Source organism: Podarcis melisellensis, assembly GCF_964234715.1.
Source record: "Podarcis melisellensis genome assembly, chromosome: Z".
In the NCBI taxonomy this organism is placed as follows: Eukaryota; Metazoa; Chordata; class Lepidosauria; order Squamata; family Lacertidae; genus Podarcis; species Podarcis melisellensis.
Window position 1 is genome coordinate 24,933,144 of NC_138547.1, and position 15,674 is coordinate 24,948,817.

The 15,674-nt window shown below is 46.3% G+C and overlaps 1 protein-coding gene across 1 annotated transcript in view; it reads left to right on the forward strand.

The window, feature by feature from the left end:
* Window positions 1-15,674, forward strand: part of AMMECR1 (AMMECR nuclear protein 1) — a 128,744-nt gene that overhangs the window by 32,092 nt on the left and 80,978 nt on the right. Inside the window, exon 2 of the mRNA XM_081897430.1 lies at window positions 657-1,230. Within this exon, the coding sequence (XP_081753556.1) occupies window positions 657-1,230 (574 nt within the window). The remainder of the gene's footprint in view (window positions 1-656; window positions 1,231-15,674) is intronic.

The window sequence follows — 15,674 nt, forward strand, 5'->3', positions numbered from 1 at the left end:
GCCCCCCTCCCACGTTATCGTTGTTTTAAATTTCCCAACGCATCTCCTCCCTCCGTTCTCCTCCACATCCCTTTCCCTTCATCCTTGTTGCTCGGCCATTATTCCCTGGGTCCTTCTTCTTCTCTCCCTCCCTCCTTCCATTCAATCGTCCCTCGCTCCTTCTTCTGCCGCGTCTTCCCCGCACACCGCTCCTTCTTCTTTACCTTTCCATTTCCCATCTTCCGCTTCTCCCCACATTCCCCCCCATCCATCTCTTTCATTCCTCCTTCCCCACATCTCTTTCTTCGTCTGCTGCCCCCACATCCGCCTTCCTCCTCCCTTCGATACCCTCCTTTCCCACATCCCCGCTCCCCTTTCTCGCTCACGTCCTTCGCCCTTCCTTGCCCGCGTCCCCTCTACTCTTTCCCGCACATCCCTCTCTTTCTCTCTCTCCCTTTCCTTCCTTCTCACATTCCTCCTCGCTTTCTTCCTTCCCTTCTCACATCCCCACTTCCCCGAATCTCCCCCTCTTCTCTTTCTTCTCCTCATCCTCTCCCCCCCCCCTCCATCTCTTCCCCTCATCCCTCTCCTGCCTCCTCGCATTCCCTTCTTCTCTCTCCCCCTCCGCTCGCCCCTTCCTCTCCCTCCTGCCCGCCTCCCCTCCTCCCCGGCTGCAGGCGGAGCGGGCCCGGCAGGAGGCGGAGGCGGAGGCGGGGCGGGCGGGCGCACGTCCCCCGGCCGGCGGAGCGGCCCCCCCGCCATGGGTCGGAAGCGCTGCGTGGGGGGAGACGGCTCCAAGATGGCGGCGGGTTGCTGCGGGGTGAAGAAGCAGAAGCTCTCCAGCTCCCCTCCGTCGGGCTCGGCCGGCCCGGGCAGCGGCGGCGGCGGCGGCGGCAGCTCGCACTGCGGCGGAGCGGCAGCGGCGGCGGGGTCCGGGGGAGGCTGCGGCGAGCCGGGGTCCCTTCCTGCGCTGCCGGGGGGCGCCCCCCGCCTCAACGGCCTCGGGGGGCTGGCGGGGGGCTCCCCCGGCTGCACCCTCTCCCCGCCGCTGCCGCCCAGCTGCGGCGCGGGACCAGGAGGCCTCTCCGCGCCAGCCGCCGCCTCGCTCCTCTCCTCGCCCGGGGTCGGGCCCGGCGGCTGCAGGAAGATGGTGGTGTCGGCCGAGATGTGCTGCTTCTGCTTCGACGTGCTCTACTGTCACCTGTACGGCTACCAGCCCCCGCGGAGCCCCCGCTTCACCAACGACCCTTAGTAAGTGAAGAAGGTGCCCCCCCCTCCTGTCCGCGGAAAGAAAAGGGTGCTTGCATTTGTGGATGGGAAGCCTCCCCTTGGAAAGACCCCTCCCTAAGTTCAGTATGTGTGTGTATGTGTGCATGGGGTGGAGAAGGCGGGGGGGGGTTTTACTTCTTTAATGACCTTTAGCTCATAGTTTTATTTATTCCCCCCTCTTTGAAAAGCCAGAAGTCTGCAGGACACCCCCCATGTCATTTGCCTGTCGCGTACTCTTCCCCCCACCCGCTTTCCCATCTAGTTCTAATTCATAATATTTATAATGGCTGCGATCCCTCTGTGCATTTCATTGAACCTTTCAGTAAGCTCTGTTCCACGTAGTGCAGGTTTGGGCTGTAAGGTGGGTGCCTGAAAAGTGTACTAATGTAAGTATGCTTACAGCGATGCAAAGTGGTAGCGTTAGTATGGATATGTGATTGCACGTATATTAATGCAAACAATACTGGAAGCAAGCTTTCCCTCTCTCCATATTTATTTAAAAAGTGTACCAAGAAGTATCCGGCAACCCTCCCCATTGACCCTCCAATACATAATGCTCCTCTTGTTCTAGCACAATGTAACCCCAAACCGATTGCTTTCTGTGTAAGAGCCCCCCCCTTAGACTAGCAGGTAGCTCTCCAGTTTGTCTTGTTGCTCGAGTGTGCTGCTCCAACTACTTTTGTTAGAATCCTCATATTTTTCCTGCTCTAAGAACAACTTCTCTCTCTCTGTCTCTCTCTCTCTCACAGCCATTCTCACAATCCCTAAAAGCCTTACTTGCTTTATAAAAACACACAACCTTTTATCTCTGATAGCACTGTGTTACTGTCGTTGTGTGCTCCCCCCCATGTATTTTTCACCCTGCCTAGAACGTCTGACCTAGATCCCAACAGTGCTCCCATCTCGCATGTACCAGGGATCCCCCACCCATTATCCCTAATTACTCTTCTATTGTAAGCAATAGTGAATATTTCAGTACATCTGAATGAAATTGCTCTCGTCTAGTGGATAGCATCCTTCTCCCTCTAGCTACGCTCTCCTACACCTCTACATGGCTCAACCCAACCCCTTTGTGTACCCCAACAAACACATCTTGTGAGCACCCTCCAGATTTTTCCTGCTTTCCCTGTAAAGACTTAATAGATCTCCCAGGATGCTGCTTCCTCACCTTGTTTGTCTCCTAACACTCATACTGTACTTGTACGGGAGCTTGGGTGGAGTGCTGGTGGAGGGTGGCATATGCAGGGAAGAACTAGCAGGCAGAAAGAGAATCCTTGACACTTCCATCCACTTGCAAGTTTTTCATCTGAGAATACACCCCCCTCCCCATTTCAGAACAGAAGTAAACAAAGCTAAGGAGGGGGGGAATGGACCGAGGTGGCTCCAATGGGGAGTTTCATTGGCATGAGAAAAGTTATGTATCCTTCCTCTCACCTGCCAGTTCTCCCCTTCATTCTGTTACCGTAGCTTTAGTAGTAGAGTTTGCTTTAGTAGTAGAGTTTGCTAAGGTAATTCAATAGTTTTGCCTTCAGAGCAACTGCTTCATCAGCAGCAACCTTTAGTGAATAATCCCTTACTTCCTTCCCATATAGTTTTCTCTTAGCTGAAATATAACTCCTTCTTTCTCCAGTGAGCAGTTCTGTAGCTACCTCAGTTGTGTTTCTTGGCTTCTTACACCGGCAGGGGGGGCGGGGAGAAGGTCCTCAGTTCCAACTTCACTAATGTCCCTTTAGGACCATTCACCCCATAATACTTCCACCCCCACCACCCCACAGCAAGCATAAAATTCACAGTGGATGTCCTCTTTCAAAGTACAGCCCCTCATTTATTAGTTTTAAAACAAAATCATATACCACCATGTTTTCAGGTTGTTTTTCATAAGCAATCACTCAATAACATTTATTATATTTATATAAAATGCTCAAGGTGGCATACAAGTTCTTCCTTGTCTCTTTTACTCTCACAGCAGCCCTTTGAGATAGGTCAGGGATAGCCAATGCAGTGCCTTCCAGGTGTTTTTGACCTCTGGCAATTCTGGCGGGGGCTGATGGGAGTTGTAGTCCAAAATATCTAGTAGACATTGTGTTGGCTACCACTGAGTTACTCCAAGAGATAGTGCCTAAACCAAAGATAGTAGGTAAAAAATAGATTGGCAGTGTAGGCTCCAGGGAAGGGAATTCTACTGACGGTACCAGCACTGAGAAGGCTATCTCTCAGATTACTGCTCAGACTGGAAGGGAACCCAGAAGAGAAGTCATTGTAGATAGTCATGCTCTAGGAAGCCAATATAAGGTAGAGGTAAAGGGACCCCTGACCATTAGGTTCAGTCACGGATGACTCTGGTGTTGCAGCACTCATCTCACTTTATTGGCTGAGGGAGCCAGCGTACAGCTTCCAGGTCATGTGGCCAGCATGACTAAGCCGCTTCTGGTGAACCAGAGCAGCGCACGGAAACGCCGTTTACCTTCCCGCTGGAGCGGTACCTATTTATCCACTTGCACTTTGACGCGCTTTCGAACTGCTAGGTTGGCAGGAGCAGGACCGAGCAACGGGAGCTCACCCCGTCGTAGGGATTCGAACCGCCAACCTTCTGATCAGCAAGTCTTAGGCTCTGTGGTTTAACCCACAGCACCACCTGTGTCCCAGGAAGCCAATATACTGAGGCTAAATATGTCCAAGAGATGTTGCAGCTGATGGAACAGAGGCCACTTGGGTCCCCAGTGGCAGCTGGATCCAGGAACATTCTTAGACTGCAGACTTCTTTCTTACGAGGAGTACAGCCCTGCCCAAGAAAGGTAGAACACCATCTTCCTGAGTGGAGGAACTACCCAAGCCATGCATCCCCACATAGCAACTAGCATCCCTATAACATGTTTGAACCTGTATTGCAGGTTTTGCAAGTAAGGATATTCACCACTCTATATTGCAGAAACATTGTTGCCGTATAGTTAAGGTGGAAAGATCAAATGGCATTCTGCTATTGTAAAGTCTTGCCACTGTAATCCTAATAAAATCAAGACTATTTGTCCAAATTATCTAAAGGTTAACACAGAAAATCTTCATGCTAAGCACACTATAAATTGACCACATTAAAAATAAAACCTGATAAGAAATTACTGAAATACAGCAGTTGTTTAAAGATTCCCCTAATAAGTGCAAATTTATCCACTTTGTGACAATTATTTGCACATCTAAAATATACCTTCTGTTTTTCCCTTTTGCTGGTTTAGATACACTCAAAAATTCAAGGAAATTGCAGAGGTCTTCTCCTTCCTGGTTTGGTGAAAATCTGTTGTGTATCCATAAAAATGTGAGGTTTTAAAATTTCAATTTCAATCCATCATTTAAGTATGGGCAAGTCATATTTCAGCACACATTCAGGGCTAGGTTGTGCCGGGTGAAGCTTCTCAGTTGAATGATCATCTGCTGCCAGACTGCCAGCACAATCTTATACAGTACTAGCCTGCTCAGAATTAAGGCTCATCGAGTTCAATGGGACTTACTCTCATGTGTAGGATTTAAGCCTCAGGAAGCTTGCAAAAGCCAGTAGGTCTGGGAAAAGGGGGTGTAGGGGCAAGAGGGAACAACAACCTGTATGTAGTGGTTGGTTGTAGTGCTTTGCATTATGTGTATGTTTGGATTTATTTGTGTGAAGTGATTGTAAAGGGCTGAGCCTGAATCAGTTTTTGTGTGTGGTTTTGCATTTGTGTAAAGGGGATTGTGAGAAGTGCCTGTAAATGGTTAGACCAGAAGTAACCCAGACCACTTCTGGGAGAGCTTGATGGCTAAGTAAGGAGTTGAATGCAGTGTATATCCATAACCATGTACAGTATATTGATAATTTATTCAAATAAATTTTCTATATAGGAAACCATTGCAATAATAATAAGCACTGTTTGCTGCTTTGCATAGAATCTACTGTGTGCTTCACCAAACTCTTCAATACATATATTGTGAACTTTGTATATTTATCAGAATATTTTTTGATATGGAGATTGATCTTTTTGCCTCTGAAGCCAGAAAGCTGCATAGCGAAACACAAAGCGAAACCTGAATATCTCATATCTGTCTCTGTATTCTGTTCAGTGTGGCATTAGACCAATTAATTTTCTCTTTGCTGTATCAGAGTTAAGTTATGAGTTCTCATAACCTCTTAACACATTTGCCATGACATAACCACATTAGTTATCCTTTGTATGACCGTCCTACAAATAGGAACGTAAAAGGATAAGAAAGTATATTTTACTTAGTTTTTCAATGTGCTTTTATGGGTGAAGTGGGGATTCTAATCCAGGTTACTGAACAAAAATAAGGAAGCTTGGGAGGTAGCAATTGTTCTTGATTGATTGATTGATTGATTGACATAGCACACAGGATTATGACCTTTGTGTGGCATAGAAAAATGCTGTACAGCTGTCATACACATTGCCCCTATATACACAACACCCCTCACACAACATTTTCTGTTCAATCAGGAACCTTATTTTCTTTTCTATGAATTGCTTGCCTCATCCTTGCTAGTTTACCTTATCCGTATGTTACAAAGTACTTCCAAGCCACCTGCGTTAGAATACTCTGTCCAACACCAAACTCAGATGGTAAGTGCAATAACAATGCAGCCAAAACGGAGGAATGAGAGATTTGCGGAATGTTGAGATTTAAAGAAGTACAATTAAAAAAACAAACTGAAAACCTAACTAGATTAAAAAGCAATGCCACACCCCAACAGATCAGTTTAGACTGAGCATACTTAGTAGCTATGGAATGTTGAATGTTGCTTGTAATCGAAAAATGAAGGGTGGCGGCGGAGCAAGTATCCTGGAGGAGGGCATGGCTGCCTGATTGACAGGAAATCTGAACTTCTTCCAGGAGATGAGGATACACAGCCACATTTTGTTGCAGCTCCCACTTGTCCCACTTACAGAATGCTGTCTTATCTTGCTTTCAGCCTTCACTTCAGGTTGAGCCTCCCATTATGCTATGCAGAAATACCGCTGTATTGTATTCATGTGTTCAGTGAACTGAATATTCCTTTCCCCTCTTGTCATCATTCAGTTGCTGTACAGTTTCTAGGTCCTATAGATGCATCACTTCACAAGTGGCCACTGGTGAAGTGGTAATCTCTGGTTATCCCTCCTGCAACTGTGGGTTGAAACAGATGGCCAGTTTCCATGTGGTTTCCAATGTACACTATTCCCATGGCAGCTGTGACATGAGAGACAGCTGGTTTAGACTCTGGCCAGATGGAAAGCCAAGTGTAACTGTGTCCTCCATTTCTCTGGACATCCGAACAACTGTAGTTGTTGGCTTACCACATGACTGCTGTCTTTTCAAGCTGTCCTGGCTTCAGTTTCACCAAAATTCTTCCTGTGCATTGAGCCTCCGCAGTACCTATGCTGCTATTCCATGAGAGTTAAGCGTGATGTGCTGAACATAGAATTCAGCTTCCTGGAATTCTGAATTTTCATGACAGTTTCTACTCCCTTTTGTCTGCTAAGGTAGGCTTTGAGATATGTGACCAATGCCTGCTAAAATGTCAGAAGCCAAGGAAGTTGATGAGTAATATTTTAAGCTGTGGGAGAGGAACAAAGAGAGGGAAAGAGAATATGCATCCCTGCCAAAAATGCTTCCACTTTCAAAAACATATAAAAACAAGAAACAGTTTATGCATTTTGGTGGTCTCCATGCTACTTCAACTTCCTGAATCTCCCATTCCTTTCCTCCTCCTCAGCTTCTTCTGGACTAGGAATGGTGAAAATTCTATACCCTGCAAGCTATATGACAAAGTAAAATGAACACACTGCGTTTTAGTAGTGACATGTACTCTACTAGGATTGCTGCTGATGTGTATTTCTGCATTCTTGCACTCATCCACTGTCTGCAACAGTTAATACCTTATTACAGTGGTACGTCTGGATGCGAACGGGATCCGTTCCGGAGCCCCATTCGCATCCAGAAGCAAACGCAACCAGCGTCTGCGCGTGTGCGGGTTGCGTTTCACCACTTCTGCGCATGCACGTGACATCATTTTGACTGTCTGCACGAGCGGCGAAACTCGGAAGTAATGCGCTTCGTTACTTCCGGGTCGCCACAGCGCGCAACCCAAAAATACTTTTCCCGAAGCTACTTCAGCCTGAGGTATGACTGTATTCAGCAAATGCATCTTGGAGAAGACCTGTAGGTCCTTGGCCATGTGATGCTTGATGTTCAATTCTAGGCATCTCTAGGTACGGTTGGGAAAGACTCCTGTCTACAAATCTATGGTGAGAGCACAGTTACCTTACAGCTGCTACAGCTTTGGTTGCTGTAAAGCAGGAAAGGGCATCCAAAATGGTAAGTGGGCTGGAGTAACTTCCCTATAAGAGTTGTGACTTTTTTTGTTTATAATGAAATAGGGCAATAGGGATCATGTATATAAAATATTGTGTTGAAAAAGTTGGCAGAACTTTTCCTCTCCCTCTCATACTACAAAAACCCAGGGTCATCTAATGAAGCTATAAGGGTGACAGATTCAAGATACAGAAAACAAAAGTGTTTTATATTGTGAGCCTCCCTGAGATCTGTGGATGAAGGGTGGTATACAAATTTAATAAATAAAACAAAATAAAAACTAGTTATTCGCAAAACACATAATTAAACTACAGAATTCTCTACCACAAAATGTGGTGAGGGACCCCAATTTAGATGGCTTTAGAAAGGTATGAGACTGTGATGATGGGCATATATATTCTCCAGAATTAGAGCAAGCTGCCTCTGAATGCCAGTCTCTGAGAACAGGAGTGGAAGATTGCTGTTGCACTTATGTCCTTCTTGTGAGCTTTCCAGAGGCAACTATTGGTCACTACTGGAAAGAGGATTCTGGACAAAATAGCTCTTTGGTTTGATCTAGTAGAGCTCTTATGTTCTGAAACCCTGGAGGGCCAATACAGTATCCTCAGCCTTTTCAGGCCCAGGACCAGGGTGGATTCAATTTAAATCAAATCAATTTAAATCACTAGTCAGTAAGACTTGATTTAAATAATTCTTTTTACAGAAAGACTCATTCCTGCTGGTATAATCTTAATATTTACAACTAGATGAAAGTTTAATTTTTGGAATAATAAATTTTCATAGTAGTTTTTTAAAAAAATTAAAAAAATTCAATTCAAATTAAAAAAACTGATTTAAATAAAAAAAATCTGATTTTTTTTTAAAAAAATCATTGATTTTTATCCACTATGCCCAGGACCCACTTTTAATCCACACATGCATTGGGGGACCCATTTCTGAATATTTTTGCATGGTAGTAGTGTTCCTGTTGTGACCCATCTTGGATCAGGCTGCAACCCACCACTGAACAGCAGTGGTGTAGGTAATACGCAGCTAAAGGGATCAGTGCTGTGGCTTGGCATAAGGCAGCTTACTGTGCTGCATCTTGAGAGTTACATGCCCAGCCTCCTTATTCCATGTGCTGACTTGTTGGCTGGCCAGTAAGTCTCTTATCTAAGCCTTCTAGCTTCCTCCAGTGATTTCTGCATCCCTAACTCTTCAGTGATTCCTAAACAAAACATATGCTCCTCTTCAGAATGTAATCTGAGCTACTCGTGATTGATTGTGGATCATTAAAGCCCACCATTATGTCATTCTTGCTAAGAATTACTTTATTTCTTAGATCCGTTGCATAGGCAGGCTTGTGCAGTGGTTAGTGCCAGACAGTGTTCAAAACTTCTATTTTTCTAGGCACATTTTGCGACAGGGAATTCATTATTGCAAGCAGTTTCTGAGCTCGGCGCAGTACTGCTCCTAATATTTCAGATTAAAACTGCAGAGTGGAAGGAAAAGAGGAGCTTTTTCTGCCTCCCCACTTCCAGCTACTCTTTGAAGACTGGAGAAGAGACCCTCTTAAGAATATTAGGGGTGAGGGCAGGGGAAGGACTAGACCATGTGAAAAATGAACAATATTTTAGCTGCAGCTCATTCATTTTCAGCTTTGTATTCTTGTTATAAAAAAGCACGCCTAGACATTCCGTTGTTGCTTCCATAACCAAGGTTGATCTCAATTTCTAACATGGGTGTCAGACTAGACTGAGGAAGCCCAGATTAAAATCCTCACTCAGCCATGAAACTCACTAGGTGATTTTGGTTCTTCCTCCCTGCCTTCTCCCCTCTCGTGTGTGTGTGTGCATGCATGTGTGCAGGGTGGATAAAAAAACAATGATTTCTTAAAAAGGATTTTTTTAAAATTTAAATTGATTTTTTAAAATTTAATTTGGATTTTTAAAATAAAATGCTTTTGGAGGGAAAAAACCTATGTAAAGATAGTTTTCTATTTAAGTTACATTATAGTCCAAAGGCCATCAGAAAATAAGGATTTGCTTTAAGTGTTTCATGTGTGCTGAAAAAAATGTTTAACCACATCAGTTAACAAACATGGAGACATATGCTATAATGTTATTGTTTTAGTTAAATAAATTGTTTAAATTATTATTAAGGAAATGATTGTTTTTCTCCTCCCAATAAAGTACAGTAGAAAAGTTGTCCAAATATAAACAGTTAACTTATTAAACCTCACAACTTATTAAACCTCACAATAATTTCATAATTATCTGTCTATATTTCTAATAGTATAACCAAATCAGTAATTTTTGATATAACTGTAAAAACTCCTCTGAAAATGTATTATTCCAAAAATGAAACTTTCATCTGGTTGTAAATATTAAGATTATACCAGCAACAATGCCTTTCGGTAAAAATAAATAAATGATTTAAATCAAGTCTTACTGACTAGTGATTTAAATTGTTTTGATTTAAATCTAATCCACTCTGGTGTGTGTGCATGCATGTGTGTGCCTAACCTACCACAGGGTAGTGGGGGGGATCCATGCACTCCGCCTCAAGTTCCTTGGTTGAAAAGTGGGATAAATGTAAGAAATAAAATTATAGTTGTCGTGTGAACATGTTTGAAAACTGGGGCAAAAGTGCCTAAAATAAAATGAGTTACAAACAGGAGTGAGTTTTCCTTTCACAGTCTCTATTCTGCCAGTATAGTTTTCTGAATAAATCCAGCATTTCTACTGATAAGGTTTTCCCCTCTATAATAGTATTTCTCATGCTCAGTCTGTTTTATTAACAGAGTTCACTAAATACCTTGCCAGCTCGCCATAAGCTTGTTCCGTAGTTGCTCAGTGTATCCTTCTCTGCCACTATGCTTTTTTAAAAAATTCCTTTGTGTCACCAAGAAATCATCTACCATTCTACAGTCCATAGTTGCTATGGTTGTAGCTCCCCATTGTATCAGTATATACCGCATTTTTCGCTCTATAAGACGCACCAGACCGCAAAACGCACTTAGTTTTTGGAGGAGGAAAACAAGAAAAAAATAATATTCTGAATCCCAGAAGCCAGAACAGCAAGAGGGATCGCTGTGCAGAGAAAGCAGCGACCCCTCTTGCTGTTCTGGCTTCTGGGATAGCTGCGCAGCCTGCACTCGCTCCATAAGACACACACACATTTCCCCTTACTTTTTAGGAGGGAAAAAGTGAGTCTTATAGAGCAAAAAATACGGTATATATAATGCTCTCTCTGCTCCAAGCCAGCTAATAATTTTGACTTCACCTGTGATGCCATATTAACCAACACATCCATTGTGCAACCAGTAATGCTAGGTGGAGGCTTGTCGCTGACCTTGCCCTGTGTATCTGAAACACAGTGCAAAGTTGGGGGACAAGTCTTTGCTCTCTTCTCCAATTACAACTTTGGAGATTGGTAGGGGATTCCGTGTAGTCAATTATCAGCCTCCCACTCTGGTCTCTATCCCCACCCTTCATCCAGCTTGGTGGGGTAGAGGCAAGGCTTGCTTGGGCTTTGTTGTTTGCTGATCTTTTGGAGTACCCAATGAACTTCAACACAAACTCTCCCAAATCTGCCTTCCAGTTCCAACTTAGAGCTGAAAGGGGAAGGCAAAGGCTTTGTACTTGGTAGTCCAAACTCCTAGTGGGCATAGAGCCAAAGTAAATCCCAGGCTTCCTCTGATCTTTGTGGCTGGGGAGGGAGTGGGAATCCCCCTGCCTTGCCCTGAGAAGAAGCCTAGACCTTCTCATGCTTGCTAGAGGTTGTGTGAGCCCTTGCAGTGCTGAATGAAATTGTTGACCCCTGGGAAGAAAGCACCACCAGGGAAGCTTCAGTCTGCCAAACAGAGCTGTGTTGTCATACTTGGCCTTAGTTATGTTCTTACATGGCTCATTAAAACAGGCACTTTGAAACCACACAATTTTGGGAACACTGAACTGAATGGATTTTCACCAGACTAGCAGAAGGCACACCTTCACAAAAATTTTGAATTGTTAAAATAATCTGAACTGCCAAAAGATTAAGCTTCAACTGTGTTTTCAGGGGATACGAAAACACAGACAGAACAAAGACACTGGTTCAAAGCAAGCTATTAAACTGCGAGAACTTAGTCATTTTTTATCAGATGTTCTAAAATTTGTTCAGTCTATACCCCTCACCAGGTAGATTTTCTGTGCCAGCTTCCATACTGACAAGACAAATTGTCTTGATTGTTTGATCAATAGATTTTTAGGCTTGAAATGACAGAATGCCAAACTGGTCACTTAACTTAATTCTAGTGCCGCTCTTGTACCTGTGGTTAAGAGCTGTGGCGAATAGCTTTAATGCTGCATAGCACCAGTCTCTGACTTCCTGTGTTTCCTGGAGGCCCCTTGATTTATTTTGAAGACAGCTCTTGGTAGGGACCAGAAACAGTAGTTTTTCCAAGTGCAAGAACACCTTATCCCGTTCTAAGTTTGGTGCCTTTGTGTTCTTACTCATGGCTGTTTCTTCTTACTCATGGCTGTTTCTTCTTACTGTTTTTTCCATGGCAGTCATGTTGTGCCATGGTCGACCATATTTTAATGCCTTACTGTAAGCATTCAAATAGCTTCTGCTTTGCTCCTTTGCTAGTGGAAGCAACAAGCCAGTGTGGTGTGGTGGTTAAGAGCGGTGGACTCGTAATCTGGTGAACGGGGTTAGCGTCCCCACTCCTCCACATGCAGCTGCTGGGTGACCTTGGGCTAGTCACACTTCCTTGAAGTCTCTCAGCTTCACTCACCTCACAGAGTGTGTGTTGTGAGGGAGGAAGGGAAAGGAGAATGTTAGCCGCTTTGAGACTCCTTAGGGTAGTGATAAAGTGGGATATCAAATCCAAACTCCTCTTCTTCCTGGTTTGGCCCTTCAAGCCCAAGGATCATGGTTTGTTTCACTCCAAACAAAACATAATTTGAAGCAAATTTTTGATAAAAACAAACTACAATCCTCTGTTCAGCTGTAAAGCTAAGTCAGGGGTCATGGTTTGATTCTCTTGCTCTAGGGGAGGAGCAAATGGGAGCGTTTTCTCTGTTCACCGTTAACTCTGACAACTAGGCCATTATCAGTAGTGTGATGAGTGCAGGATACTTGAGGAGGCTCCTTCTTAGACCACTTGCCCATCTAACTCAGTATTGTCTAGTCAAAATAGCAATGGTTTTACAAGGTCCTTGGCAAAGGTCTCTCTCAGACCTGCTACCTCACATCATAGCACAATGTTTCCCAAACTTGGGACTTAAGCTGTTGTTGGAGTACAACTCCTATCATCCCTAGCTAACAGGACCAGTGGTCAGGGATGGATGGGAGTTGTAGTCCAAAAAACAGCTCAAGACGCAAGTTTGAGAAGCATTGCAACGGATTCCATGGATGGAACAAGGGGCCTTCTGCATTCAAAGCATGTGCTCTGCTATGGAGCTATGTCTCTCTTACTACACTCGGGGAAGGATTTGGCTTTCAAGTACAGTGTAGTATGTATTTCATTTCATAAAATGTACCGTATTTTTCGCACGATTGGACGCACCGGACCATAGGACGCACCTAGTTTTCAGGGGGGGAAATCAAGGAAAAAATATGATTTCCCCCCCCCCCCGCAGCTCTGGGAGCAGTGGACAGGTTGCACGCAGCCTGTGCGCTACTCCAAGACCTTCTCCCTGCTTTGGCGGGAGGTGGCGGAATTCCCCCACCTCCCGCAAAAGCCCACAGGAGCCCCGCTTGACTCCTGCGGGCTTTTCGACCAGGAGGGAGAAGGGACTGAAACGGCCAGTCAGTCCCTTCTCCCTCCTTGGGCAAAAGCCGCAAAGAGCTGCGCGCTCTTTAAAGGCTGCGCGGCTCTTGCAGGCTTTTCTGCGAGGTGGGGGAATTCCCCCACCTCCTGGAAAAGCCAGCAAAGCCGTGCAGCTCCTTTAAAGAGCGCACGGCTTTTGCCTGCTTTTGCGGGAGGTGGGGGAATTCCCCCATCTCCCGCAAAAGCCCGCAGGAGGGAGAAGGGACTGACTCGGCCAGTCAGTCCCTTCTCCCTCCTTGGGGAAAAGCCCCCAAGAGCTGCTCGCTCTTTAAAGGCTGCGCAGCTCTTGCAGGCTTTTCTGCGAGGTGGGGGAATTCCCCCACCTCCTGGAAAAGCCAGCAAAGCCGTGCAGCTCCTTTAAAGAGCGCATGGCTTTTGCCTGCTTTTGCGGGAGGTGGGGGAATTCCCCCATCTCCCGCAAAAGCCCGCAGGAGGGAGAAGGGACTGACTCGGCCAGTCAGTCCCTTCTCCCTCCTTGGGGAAAAGCCCCCAAGAGCCGTGCGCTCTTTAAAGGGTGCGCGGCTCCTGCGGGCTTTTCTAGGAGGTGGGGGAATTCCCCCACCTCCTAGAAAAGTCTGCAGAAGCCACGGAGCCTCTTTAAAGAGCACACGGCTTTTGCCTGCTTTTGCGGGAGGTGGGGGAATTCCCCCATCTCCCGCAAAAGCCCACAGGAGGGTTGGAGAGTAGCGGGAAGGCGTCGCGCGCCTTCCTGCTGCCCCCCATCCTCTGGGGCTGGCGATGGGGGAAGCGCTGCTTTCCCCCCCGCCAGCCTCAAAGCCGGGTTGGGGAGTAGCGGGAAGGCGTCGCGCGCCTTCCTGCTGCCCCCCATCCTCGGGGCTGGCGATGGGGGAAGCGCTGCTTTCCCCCCCGCCAGCCTCAAAGCCGGGTTGGGGAGTAGCGGGAAGGCGTCGCGCGCCTTCCTGCTGCCCCCCATCCTCTGGGGCTGGCGATGGGGGAAGCGCTGCTTTCCCCCCCGCCAGCCTCAAAGCCGGGTTGGGGAGTAGCGGGAAGGCGTCGCGCGCCTTCCTGCTGCCCCCCATCCTCTGGGGCTGGCGATGGGGGAAGCGCTGCTTTCCCCCCCGCCAGCCTCAAAGCCGGGTTGGGGAGTAGCGGGAAGGCGTCGCGCGCCTTCCTGCTGCCCCCCATCCTCTGGGGCTGGCGATGGGGGAAGCGCTGCTTTCCCCACCGCCAGCCTCAAAGAGCAGACTCTCCTGGCTTCAGCGAAAGCAACGCGAAGCCTCCACAGCGCAGGCTTCGGAGGCTTTGCCTTGCTATCGCTGAAGCCAGGGAGCCTGCATTCGCTCCATAGGACGCACACACATTTCCCCTTCATTTTTGGAGGGGAAAAAGTGCGTCCTATAGAGCGAAAAATACGGTATATAAAGGTAAAGGGACCCCTGACCATTAGGTCCAGTCGTGACCGACTCTGGAGTTGCAGCGCTCATCTCACTTTATTGGCCGAGGGAGCCGGCGTACAGCTTCCGGGTCATGTGGCCAGCATGACTAAGCCGCTTCTGGTGAACCAGAGCAGCGCACGGAAACGCCGTTCGAACTGCTAGGTGGGCAGGAGCTGGGACCGAGCAACGGGAGCTCACTCCATTGCGGGGATTCGAACCGCCGACCTTCTGATCTGCAAGTCCTAGGCTCTGTGGTTTAACCCACAGCGCCACCTGCATCCCTGTAAAATGTATATACCCTTTGACTGTTAAAAAAACTCTTAAATCTCGTAATTTAACATGTACTATTTGAGATACTAAGTGCTGCATACTATTAACTACTCAAACAAATGGTCTCTTTTCAGCTCCCACTTTCCAGCAGCATCCCCTGAAAGTGCCCCTCCTCAGGATCTGGACTGGTATCTTCAATAGGAAATACCTTCTCTCTGGGTGGATTTCTCTGGGGTTTGAGGAATGCTAAGATTCTGCCTCCTACTGCCTTTCAGTCCCTTAACAAGCATCCTTGCCTGTGCAAATGTGCATGTAGTATTGAATTTAAATAGACCCCTATGTGCTTCTTAACCTTTGTAAGTGCCAGTGTTTGTAGAGCCTCTTAATTTCCCCCAAACTCCAGCTAATTATCTCTAAAGCTACATATGTGTTTAAAATTTTGATTACATGGCTTCATTGCAGAGGGTCTATCATCTACCTGTTTTTGTGAATTAAAGATTGCAAAGAAAATAGAAGAAAGAGACTCTTACACAGGTCCACTTTTGTGATAATACTTGATCTTGCCATTTTCTCCCTCTCCCCTGAGTTGTGATTTGATTTTAATAAGGGTTCTCTTCCCAATAGTTTTTGTG